Genomic DNA, 13450 nt, shown 5'->3' on the forward strand with positions numbered 1-13450 from the left:
GAGACATTGATTTTCTGCCCTCATTCTCCAAATCAATTTCTGCTGATATTGTTCAGAGCACAACATTGACCTGTTTCATGGGGCAAGCTTTCCATGGCAATGTGATCCTCTTCTTCCTCAGTGTTCTGGGTGTCCGTTTGTTCTTCATGCGCTTGGACCCTTGCTGTGGCTCCAACAAGCTCGTCTGTCAGATAAAATGCTTGCGAACGTTGCGAATTTGGATTCGCCAACTTTTCTGACGAATGTTGGCGAAAATCAGCGACATTAAGTGACGTTTAGCGACAATTAGCAACATTTCAGCGAATGTCTCCGAAAGTGTTTGCGAAAGGCAGTTGGCGACTATTAGCGACTGTAAACAAATGTTAGCGACAACTTTTGCGAAGATTAGCAACAATTTGCCAATCCTTTGCCACTATTTGTGAACGTTTGAGACCTTTTGCTAACTACTGGTACTCAATGGGTCGATTTTATAAAGGAACCATATGGTAACGTGGTCGCTAGCTTTGGCGAAACAAAGAGCAAAACCGTTTAACAACCGTTTGCAAAGGATTACGACTGTTTTGCAAACGCTAACGACTGTTTTGCAAACGCCTGTAACTGTTTGCGGAAAAAAAAATTCGCAAAGAAATTTTGAACATGTTCAAAATTTCTTTGCGACAAGAAAAACTGTTTACAACAAAGAAAACTGTTTGCGATCTTTCTTGCAACCTTTAACAACATTTTACAAACTCTGGCGAAACCCCAAATTCGCTACGTTCGCAAGCATTCGCCGCTCAGTGAGATAGGCCCTTTAACGGATTCAGAATATAGATCTTTTTCAATTAGGCTACTATTATAATGATTACAAATTCTGAGTTTGAGTTGAGTTTGAGTTTGAAGTTTATTATCCAAAACAAAAAGTACATCAATATAAAAATCAAATGTGAATGATTAATTAACATTGAAAGGATAAATGGGACCAGAAAATAGCATTTAATGCTAATCGTGTCTAGTACCACTAACACACAAAAAGTATCACAGCAATAAATGAGAATGTAATGAATACATATGAAAAACTATTGAATTCATACCTAAGCTACAAACTATTCTACATCTAGGGTAAATGTGTTCTGTGCTTATATACAAAGCTTTGGTATTTTACACTAAATAAAAGATGAAGAATTATATAACAAAATATTTACAAAAAGGCAAGAGCCTTGGTTCTAAGTTATAAACAACTATTATATTAACATTTGGGATAAAAGAGTTCTACGAAAGCAAGACACTGATGCTTTCTCCCTTACAGAAAGGGGTAGATCATTCCAATAGCGTGTTCCTCTGAATGACATTGAAAATTTACCTTGCGTTGTCCTTACTTTAGGCACACTTAACTTCTTACTTTCTCTTTGTCTAGTTTCATAGTTGTGCTCTATGAAACAGCAATACTGAATTAGAGACTGTGGCAATTTATCATTCAATAATTGATACATAAAAACACAAACAGATAATTTATGGAGTTGATACAAATTCAATAATTTTAGCTCCTGGAATATCGGTTGTGAATGAGTCCTAATTGGATTAAACGTTATAACTCTTAGTGCCATCTTTTGGCTTAATAATAAACACTTCATGTTCATTTCATAATTACTTCCCCAAACCTCAATTCCGTAGGTCATATGCGGTTGGATTAACGTCTTATACAGTAACAATAAAACACGCCTTGGCACAAACTGTCTTAATCTATATAAAACACCAACTCTTTTCCTAATAAACTTATTAACCCTTTGGATATGAGGTTTCCACGTCAAGTGTTGATCTAAATAAATTCCTAGAAATGATGCAACATCAACCTGGGCTATTTCAGTCTCTGCTATTTTTAGCACCCCTTGAGTCACTACTGATTGCCTACTCCCTCTTATTAACAAATAATTAGTCTTTAATAGATGGACTGTCACTGTAAGTTTATTCACCTTACACCATTTGGTCACCTTGTCAAGATGCATATTAACTATATTATCCATATCAATTGAATTCTGTCTCGGTGGAAACGTATGAAACAAGTTAGAATCATCGGCAAAAAGTCTAAAATTAAAATAATTTGTTGAGTTTGGTAAATCGTTTATGTACAACAAAAACAGTGTAGGTCCCAACACAGAACCCTGAGGAACACCACATGTTATTATCTGCTTCAATGAGCTATGTCCATCATAGTTCACAAACTGAAATATATTACAAAGATAATCTTTAAACCACTGGAGAGGCAGGCCCCTTATTCCATAATGTTCTAATTTTCCAGCCAATATTGCGTGATCAATTGTATCAAAAGCTTTCTGGAAATCTAGGAATACACCTAGTGTTACACTGCCCTTATCCAGTGATTTTAGCACATCATTAACCAAATTAATTAAAGACAACTTAGTACTATAATGTTTACGAAAGCCATACTGGTGCTTATACAAGACACCATTTCTTTCAAAATAATTAAGTAGCCTCTTGTTTACTAATTTCTCAAATATTTTGGCCAAAAGAGGCAAAACTGAAATAGGTCTGTAATTGCCTGGGACATTTCTATCTCCCTTTTTAAAAATTGGTGTAACTTTGGCTACTTTCATTGCATCTGGGAACACACCGTTCAATAATGACTGATTATAAATATAAGATAGTGGTTTTGCAATTACTTCAGCAGCATCCTTCAGTAATCGGGCTGGAATATCATCAAAGCCGCAAGCTTTCTTTACATTTAAAGTTAATAAATAGTCCCGTACCTCATAATGAGTAACTGGTTCTCAAAACATGGATTTAATTATTCCATCACTAAGATAACCTTTGAATGTAATAACATCGTCAACATTACCATTAATAGATTTAGCAAGGTTAGGCCCAACGTTCACAAAAAAAATCATTAAAGCCTTCTGATATTTCTTTCCCTGAGGTTACAACTTTCTTACTACCATTATCATCAACACAGAGCTTATCTACATGTGACGTTTTTACTTTACTGTTTCCACTCTTCAATAGCTTATTTATTGACGTCCATGTTTGCGCTGTTTCACCTTTATACATTTCAAATACATCACTATAATATTTCCTCTTCGCATTCCTCAAAACTGTAGTTAAAACATTTCTATACGTCCTATATTTTTTCAAATTATCTTCACTATAGTTTGATTTTAATACTTTACCATACAATTTATGTTTCTTTTTAATTGAATTCTTAATAGCTCTATTCAGCCATGGTTTATTATTTTTCCTCCTGGAAGAGTGACGATGAACAATCGGAGCATATTGATCACATATACCTATGAATGATTGTACAAATATATCATATGCTTTATTAACATCAGTACATTCATATACATTTTCCCAGGATTCCAAGAGTAGACTATCCCAAAACTTTTCTTTCTCATAGTTTTTATAACTTCTATATCGTACTTCTCCTTGTGGTTGTAATTTTACTGAGCTATCTTCAAAAATAGCAAATATAGGGAAATGATCAGAAACGTCAGTTACAATTGTACCAGTACATATACGATCTGCACCCATATTTGTGTAAATATGATCAATTAAAGAACCTGACATGGGTGTTACCCTCGTAAGGGTCTTAATTAATTGATGTATCCCCAAACACACTAAGGAAGTAACTAACATTTCAGCATTTACGCTGGGGTTATACAAATCACTATTGAAATCACCCATTAAAATACACAACTTTAATATCAACTTTAATCCTTTCTATTAACACAGACAATAAACTCCCTTGAAACTGGAAAATATCAGTGTTTGGTTTTTTATAAATGACACCTACAACAACGGAACGATCACCGATCTGAACCTCAAGCCATAGTGATTCAGCAAAGTCAATATCATACTTTAACATTTTATATTTCAAAGAAGAATGAACAGGGTCCCGGCAATTCACTTCCAAAGTATAACCATCTATCACAAGGATATCTGCACAAGATACATTCCAGACTTCAGACAATCCAATTAAATGAAATGTTAATTTGATGCATTCTTCATACAATAATCTTAAGGCATCAATATTCTTATTTAAAGATATAATATTTATATGAGAAATCGTAAAAGCTTTTGGGAACTTCGAACATAATCTGTTATCAAATTCGAATGGGGTTAATTCAAAAGAGTCAATATCAAACAAATTAATGTCTTCGTTAATATCGAACATAATGAAATATTCGGGAATCTAACATAGCCTCAAAATTGAGTGAAACATACTAGGCAAGGAAATGGAGCTTAAAATCGCCGTATTGGACATTGTCAACTCCGAGTTCAAAGAGATCATCCGGGCTCCGGATGATCTTGTATGCATCATCTTGAAGTTTGCAGACGATGCTTCCGTATTTGGTCGATACACTTTTCACGGCAGGGGTCTCCTTTGATCTCATCAAGAGCGAGAATCTTAATGGTGTGAGGTCTTCATTAATAAAGACCCCTCTCATTCCATCCTTCCGCTTCAACCGAAACCGTCCATCGTAGAGACGGTCTCGCTTTCTCCGCGAAATAAATCGAACAATGGCCTGCCTGCTCCTCCATTCCTTCTCTCTTCTTCCCGAGCCGATGACACGAAGAAATATCGGTCTGCTGGATGTCGACACCGACCTCCCTGGCGACTTCGCAAACCCTCTCCGCAAGAGCATCTTCCGACTCCTCCTCGTTCTCCTCCAGACCAGTCAGCCGCAGGTTGTCCCTCCTCTGTTCTTGCATTATTTCGTCCTGCTTAAACTGCAGACGCAGCAGGTGTGGGTTGACTGCCTCCTTAAATCTTGAAAGGCAGGCTTCTCGCACCGCCTGGATGATAGTCGGGAGTGCAGCTTTAACAGCGGTGGAGACCGCAGTTACAACCAGCTGGGCGATGTCATCCCGAGACTCACTCCCAACCCCCCTAAGCTCTTCCAACAACCCTTCAAATTCAAACTGGATCCCTGCACTCGCCTCATTCGAGCCCCCTAGATTAGAGCTGGTTTCTTCCACAGCTGCCATTCCTCTCTTCTCCTTCACTGCCTGGTCAACTCCCACGTGGGCAGTAAAAGGTCGTTAGGCCGTTGGAATGTGGCCTTGTGTTTTGGAGCTTGGCAAAAAATGTCCAGGCATCTTGTTCTTACTGTTCCTTGTTTGAGGCATCTTGTGTGTGTTAATATGGTGGCCCTGAAGGGACATCGCGAATAGACTAAATCGCGAAAAATTGGCGATAAAATTCACGATATCGTCAATTTTATCGCCAATTGTTTACGACGAAATTCACGAAATTGACGATATCGTGAACTTTATCGTGAACTCTTCAGGATGAAATTGACGATTTCGTCAATTTTATCGTGTACTCTATCGTGTACTTTATCGTGTACTCTCCTGGCGGGCGCTTCGTAAACAAAACCAGCCCTAGCTTGATTGAAGACGATTATTATGACGAGACGTTTTTACGATGATTTCTGTGAAAATGGTAGGTTTAACTTCATATTATGCTCTAGATCTATTGGTATTTGTATTTGTATTTTATGTTTGACAAGATACCCAGATAGCAAAATATCTGGGGCCCATCTGGGTGTATACCAGATGTATACCAGATGGGCCTTCCCACCCAGAACCCACACATATGGGCCCCATGTGGGCCCCATGTGGGTTTTTGTTTGTGAAAATCGCACGTCGAACATCGGCTGGGCCCAGCTAAAAACCAGATGTATACCAGATGGGCCTTCCCACCAAGAACCCACAAGTACCTACACATATGGGCCCCATATGGGCCCCATGTGGGTTTTTGGTGTTAATAATCGCACGTCGAAGATTGTCTTCACCCAGCTGAAAACCAGATGTATCCCATATGGGCCTTCCCACAAAGAACCCACAGGTATACGGAGCCCACGTGGCCCATTTAAAAACCAGATGTATACCAGATGGGCCTTCCCATCCAGAACCCACAAGTACCAACACATATAGGCCCCATATGGGCCCCATGTGGGTTTTTGGTGGTGATAATTGCACGTCGAAGATTGTCTTCACCCAGCTGAAAACCAGATGTATATCAGATGGGCCTTCCCACCAAGAACCCACAGGTATACGGAGCCCACGTGGCCCATATAAAAAACAGATGTATACCAGATGGGCCTTCCCATCCAGAACCCACAAGTACCAACACATATAGGGCCCATATGGGCTCCATGTGGGTTTTTAGTGGTGAAAATCGCACGTCGAACATTGTCTTCGCCCAGCTGAAAACCAGATGTATACCAGATGGGCCTTCCCACCCCAAACCCACAAATATATCCCATCATTTGCATAATGAGTATGGGGTGCGTGCACATCTATGTTTTTTAACAATTCATCTAAATTTACAGGATATTTCTTAATTACTGATGATTTAGTTATTTGCAATTCATTTCGAAAATACTACTAAATGTAAATTGCCAATTATTAGGAAATTTCACTACTTTGTTTAAATTACATTTAATTAAACATGAATTACAAAAAACACTAACTATAATCTAAAACAGATTCAATAAAATACAAGTATATGGAAATGTCTTATCACAGTAAATTAACCAAGTCTTCTGAACACCAATGCCTTTACATTGGAAATGTTAGGCGATGTGTTGTTGCCATTGACCAAATTAATTAGTACAAGTGCTACATAACCTACTAATTATGTCTGCTAAATGGAGCTTTCAATCAGTGGTTGAAAGTTGTGCCAAATGGTACGACTGGTCCAGTTAAACCCAACTGGTAACCCTGGAAATTGAAATGGGATAAATGAATTCAACTGGAAAAAATAGGAACCCATTTAAACAATATGAAGCCCATTTAAAACCACATTGGCCCATATGGGACCAGATCAAACCCACTTGGCCCATATGGATCCCATATAAAAACCCGCTTATAGCCCATATGGGGCCCATATAGAACCCACTTGACCCATATATAGAATGTGGTAGGTCCCACATAAAACCCACATATGGCCCATCTGGTGCCCAATAGGTAACCCTTGTGCATATTGATGGGCCAATTGTGGGGTACATCTGGGTTTTACGTGGGCCCATCTGGGCCAAGTGGGTACAATCTGGGCCGCCCATCTGGGGCCCTTCTATAACCCGGGTGCAGATTGCTGGGCCCCACATGGGGCCTATCTGGGACCCATCTGGGCCAAATGGGCCAAGTGGGCAAGAGATGGGCTGGCCCATCTGGGCCAAGTGGGCCAGCCCAGTTGTAACCAGATAAAACCCAGATGGGCCCCACAACATTTTGCTATCTGAGTAGGGATAAAAGTAATTGCACAGCGGAAAAATTACACGGTAGACTATCCAATTAATGGTCTAAATGCACTCAATGTATTTTCCCATACACATTCATTTCCATGTTTTAATATCTATTGAGTAATGTAATTGATCTAGATGATAGATCTAGGCCTACTTTTATTAGTAGGCCCACGTACTAGCACACTCAATTTCTCAAACTGAGTCAACAAAGACTGACAGAGTCGATGTAGAACTAATACTAACTAATAGGTAGCAGCGGCTAGCAGAATATTACTAGTAGTAGCATTCTAGTGCACTAGCTGCAGCAGTGCAGGCTATATAGAATAATGCATGATTGTATGAATACACCAGTTTACCGTTGTGTGAGCCCTTTTAATCAAAGCCAATGGCCTAGAGGTCATGTATTTATGCGTAAATTAAGATTGCGCATATGCAAATTATGATGAAAAAAAGACGTTTGTTTATGCAGACGATCCTCATTTTCGGACCAGCGCCCCTAATCATGTCATAAAATAACCCTTACAAAAAAAAATCTCTATGGTACACCATACAAACACCATAGCAAATCTACCATAGATTACCATACAAACACCATAGCAAATCTACCATAGATCTACCATTTATTTACCATAGAACTAATTAAAATAATTGGGAAAAATGTATTCATTTATTCAAATTAGGCCACACCTACGTATTCTACCATAGAGCCACCATAGAGTCATCATTCATCTACCATAGAGCCATCATTCATCTACCATAGAGCCACCATTCATCTACCATAGAACCACCATTCATCTACCATAGAGCCATCATTCATATACACTGTCGCTCATAAAGGTGGAATATTTTGTTTTACCCCAATTTATGGAATTATTTTAAAAATAATTTAAAAATAATAGATCTAGATAATAGTTTACATTCTCAGATTTTATTGAATAATAATTTGCCAATGTGTGTTTTGCGTGACTGCTAAAGCATGTGTATACTACTATGCTTATCAACTAGGGGACCTATGCCCTTAAGTCATAACATGACAGTAATGAGGATTAATGCCCCACAAAAGGGCACTAATATAGCACATCGACACGGTTTTGATCCTGGGGCCTCACAGTTACGAGGCCATTGCTTTGTCACTCAACCGTGACTGTACGCAGCGGAGGCTAGGGTAGGGGGCAGTTTCCATAAATAAAAAAAAACACAGAAAATGCAATAAATTTTCAATAATTTGTTGCATGTTACCCCGGTCCCCAACATAAACAAATCTTCTGTTTGCCCATGCCTTGAGCCATAATGCATGACTGTCCAGAGGATTTTTTTATGTTGGGGACCGGGGTAAAATGCAATAAATTATTGAAAATGTATTGCATTTTCTGTGATTTTTTTTATTTATGGAAACTGCCCCCTACCCTAGCCCCCGCTGCGTACAGTCGTGGTTCAGTGACAAAACAATGGCCTCGTAACTGTGAGGCCCCAGGATCAAAACCGTGTCGATGTGCTATATTAGTGCCCTTTTATGGGGCATTAATCCTCATTACTGTCATTTATGACTTGAGGGCGTAAGTCCACTAGTTAATTAGCATAGTAGCATACACATGCTTTAGCAGTCCCGCAAAACACACATTGGGAAATTATTATTCAATAAAATCTGAGAATGTATACTATTATCTAGATCTATTATTTTTAAATAATTTTTAAAATAATTCCATGAATTGGGGTAAAACTAAAATATTCCACCTTTATGAGCGACAGTGTACCATAGAGCCACCATTCATGTACCATAGAGCCACCATTCATCTACCATAGAGCCACCATTCATCTACCATAGAGCCACCATTCATCTACCATAGAGCCACCATTTATCTACCATAGAGCCACCATTCATCTACCATAGAACCACCATTCATCTACCATTCACTACCATTCAAAATATGCAACAAAATGTTACGCTTAATTGTAGCATTTTGAAATGGTATATTCAGATTAGTTTGGGTATTGATCTATGGTTAGCAGAATGGTGGCTGTAGTGCGTTCTATAGTACACAGAATGGTGACTATAATATATTGAATTTGTGAGAAATCTAAACTTAAATGTTAACTTACAATACACACATGACGCTTATTAAAAAAATGAATTGAATGAAAGTGGCAGGATGTATTTGGTTTATATCAAAAGTTGTATGCATGTACATATGCTAAAAACTAAAATAAAAGGCAAGTAAAAAAATATATCACATAAACATGTACACTACAAACTAAAATGAAAGGCAAGTTCGTAATTGCAACACATATTACTTGGACTTATTTTACTAAGATGTAATAAATACCCACATATATATCACCCTAGTTCCTCTAAATAATTGGCAAGTTAAAAAGAAACAACTAAAATGTCATATACAGTGTGTACGTAAACATGACTAAAATGAAAGGCAAGTTAAGAATATATAAACATGTACAATAAAAACTAAGGCACTGAGTTGCAGCACAGAAATGTTCTAAAACATTGTATAAACATGTACAATGAAGTTCAAGTCAAAGAGGTTGTATGTGAGTTCGAAGAGGAGCAGAAAAGACAAGCCTTGTTGCTCAGTTTTGGAGTCTCTGAAGGCGATCAAGGTCCCTCTGGCTGAGAACACTGAAGACCCAACCCTTTCTATACTGTTTACATGATTTTGATAGACCTTCTGTGTCAAACAATCTCCCCTGTATCGATCGGTATCACTACCCCCACCCCATGATTCGATGTGTAACCTCGTCTATGCCATGTTCCATCGTAGGGCACTGCCACGTCCACATAATCATTTTCCCCGATGGTCAGATCCTTGTCCATGGCCCTTTGACGTAGGCATGCTGCCACCTTCTTCTTCTGATCCTTACTGGTCTGCAAAAAAAAAAGAGTTTGTAATAAATAACAAGTAAATTTCAAGTTCCCTCAGGCCCCTTACTTATTAGACCCTATTACAAATATTTAGATTTGATTAATTTTCATCCCTTGATTTGACAAGAAGGGATATTGATGTACATGTACTATACTGTCTATCGACCATAACTAAAAAATAAAAATATGTTTTGATTTAATGTACGTACAGCTAAGATAATGTAATGAAGAAAACACAAGGCTGGTGATTTACCTCTTGGGATAAGGAAGATAAAGTGGCTATGTGCCTGTTGTAGCTAGGGGCTTCGACTAGTGGGGCTGTTCCGAGGATGGTCAGCAAGTCGCACAAGCTATCCCGTGCCAAACAACCTCCGTTGCTGCCAGAGTAGCTCTGCGGTTTATTTCTGCAGACTTTTCACGTCCTTCGCATTCATTTTCTGATGAAGAGAATGTCCTCTCCTTCTTGCAAATGAAGCAACCAATGACCATGTCGCAGTTCAACCCATTCCTCTTTGACAAATTCTCGAGAGGAATGAGATGCCCTGTAAAAGATATCCAAAACACTTTATGGAACAGGGAAAATATTTTGAAAAGCACAATCCCCAAATAATAACAAAGTGCTAGTTATGACATACAATTGTGGTATATTACACAAATACACATTTTCACAGATTTCACGACAAACCGCTGCACAATACAAGTGCATACCGATGATGGGTTGCGGGCGGGCGCGCGCCTGTGTGAAGTTATCTACCGTAATGTCTCGGATCCTCATTACGGTAGATAACTTCACACAGGCGTGCGCCCGCCCGCAACCCACCATTGGTATGCACTTGTATTGTGCAGCAGTTTGACGTGAAACCTGTGAAAAAGTGTACTAATATCAATGTTTTTCCACAAAATTCTCCAAAAATAACAAGAAAATCGGCATGATTGTGTGCATTTGTGTATTGAGAGTGTATTGACTATTTATGTGAGCAAATGCTACCTTTTAACGCGTAGTGCAGGGCTTAAGGTCAATACGCAAAAGCATTGACTCTCTTATTCTCTATGCTTTGCTGGAGTAGTCTTTAGACCCCATCCTTATGTTTGTACATTCCGATGCCCCCACTTAGATTCACCATAGAGTAAAAGGAGGGGTTTTTCTTGTTCAAATCATGAAGCAAATACTATTATTATTCAAACAAAGAAAGAATCCCAGAAAAAAATCATGAATTGCCATGACAACATTCATTTCCATTTTCACTGTTTCGGAGGTAGTTTTCGGCCTAGCGAGGCCCTTTTCGGCCGCATGTACAAAGTCAATAGGAAGCAAGCAAGCGCGCCATGCGTTTCCCCACTGATCTATAGCGGCCGGAGCAGGTATCCCAAGCTGGAGCTTCCCGTGCCGAAAACTACCTCTGCGGTGATCAGAAATTGGAATCTGAATTAGAGATATCGTGTGTGCGCTGCGGTATCCGGCTGCATTGATTAAATACATGCGATGAAATACTTTTGAGCTTGCGAATCACACAAAATCGGACTCTAAATCTGAAAAATACTTGAAATAAAGCTCATTTTATGGTACCCATATTCCTTACACGCGTAAGATACTTAATTTTTCAGATTCGGGGAGCGGGACCGCCGATTACATCTCTAAAATGTGATATTCTAGAATATATTTTCCATTGCAAATGTGGTTCTTCGAGTGACTCTGGCATGGTATGGTATGTGTGGGATATATGATATGATGTTATGCGATGTATTTTAAAGGGATTTTACCATGCATCCAACGGATCGGCCGAAAACTGGTGATGGTCGATTACCCCCTCCTTTACTCTATTCTTAATCATTTGATTTGGCTTTTTGAGCCATTCACCCCTTGAGCATGCGATACAATCTCAAAGTAACAGTTTGCAAACTAAAAATATTGTTTGATAGTAAGTACATACCTCCCAGACACACGTGAGCCTTTTGCAAAGCAGCTGCAAGTTGTGGGTCACTAAAGACGCGGATCTTCACATGTGGGACCAGGGCCAAAAATAGGGCTGTCCAAACGCTTATTCAGGGAAAGCTTCCTCGATCTCTGAATTAGCTGTTAGTTCTTCTGGCACCTCTCCAGCGTTCATGTTACTCTTCTGTAATACCTGGTATTGATCTCCTTTGAACACCTTCCTCTTCCTCACATATTTTGGAGTTTTGCGAAGCATTTTCAGTGAGTAGAAATTAGAGACCAACGGCTATATAGAAGAGTTATTCAAATCTTGGGCACAAGGTGGCAGCAAACAGCCCTTGTTATCTACTTTCTGCTGATATACATTACTTGTTACAATTTGGTTTAGAATTTTTTATTTAATGATTTTTTTAATTGATTGAGACTAATTGAGTGCAAACAGAGGCAGCGGAGCGACTTCCAAAGTGGGGGGGGGGGCACCAACAAAAAAGGGCCCTTTCTGGAGAAAATAAATAGGGCACCTACAAAGGGAAATCTCAAAGCGAAAATATATATTAAAAAAAAAAAAAACATTTGTATATACCCCTATATATTGTGATTACATTATCAGGGATGATTTCAATATTTTGTTTATCTTTATAAATAAGATTTGTGAGGTCGCAGTGCGAAAAATTACATCAATTATAAAGAAGAAAAACCCAATCCTGATGGGTTTATTACATTATCATAACAGAAGACTGAAAAGACCTTTGATAAGTACCATAATTTTAACATCTAGAAAAGCATGTTTGTTTTGGGTGATATTGCTCTTAGTAGCTGGAAATTAGGGGCACGTATTGAGAGGAAAAGGGGACACTTATCGAAAAGGGTGACACTTATTAGAAAAGAAAAGGAGCACATGTCAAATTACAACGGGCAATTATCAGAAGGTGAAAAGAAAAGGGGCACTTATCAGAATGAAAAAGGGGCAATAATAATAAGGGGAAATGTTCATTTGTTGTACGAAAATGGGCACCGATCAGTTTTTTAATAGGGGCATTTAATACGAGGGGAAGGGGGGATTTATGAGAAGGGGGGAAGTGGCTATTATTAAAAAGAAAAGAGGCACATGTCAAGATAAACGGGGCACTTATGAGAGATGAAAAGGGGTAATTATGGGAAGGGGATGGGGCACTTTAAGAAGGAAAAAGAGCATTTATTAGGAAGGGAAGGGGGCACGTGTCAAAATAAAAGGGGCAGTTATTGAAGATGAAAAGAGCACTTATCAGGAGGAAAAGGGACACTTGTCAAAATAAAACGAGTACCTCTCAGAATTTAATAGGGTCATTTACTAGAGATGGAACGGGACTATGAGAATGAAGAGGGACTATGAGAATGAAAAGTAACTGTTTTCATAGA

General features: G+C 38.7%; 1 protein-coding gene across 1 annotated transcript; it reads right to left on the reverse strand.

Moving 5' to 3' along the window:
- Nucleotides 1–9376: 9376 nt before the first annotated feature.
- LOC115921272 lies at nt 9377–10608 on the reverse strand. The gene is made up of 3 exons (XM_030978590.1): nt 10599–10608; nt 10373–10530; nt 9377–10122 (listed from the first exon to the last, which is right to left on the reverse strand). The coding sequence occupies exons 1-3, from the start codon at nt 10606–10608 to the stop codon at nt 9931–9933; spliced, it is 360 nt and encodes a 119-aa protein (XP_030834450.1). The 3' UTR covers nt 9377–9930.
- Between the last annotated feature and the right edge of the window lie 2842 nt (nt 10609–13450).

Source organism: Strongylocentrotus purpuratus, unplaced genomic scaffold (assembly GCF_000002235.5).
Source record: "Strongylocentrotus purpuratus isolate Spur 01 unplaced genomic scaffold, Spur_5.0 spur5_scaffold_1, whole genome shotgun sequence".
NCBI lineage: Eukaryota > Metazoa > Echinodermata > Echinoidea > Camarodonta > Strongylocentrotidae > Strongylocentrotus > Strongylocentrotus purpuratus.

What these genes read in the sequence shown, in the direction of transcription:
- LOC115921272 (XM_030978590.1), bottom strand. An exon ending in TATCTTCCTTATCCCAAGAG is followed by an intron (nt 10,123 to 10,372) that starts GTAAATCACCAG and finishes TTTTTTTTGCAG; the next exon opens with ACCAGTAAGGATCAGAAGAA.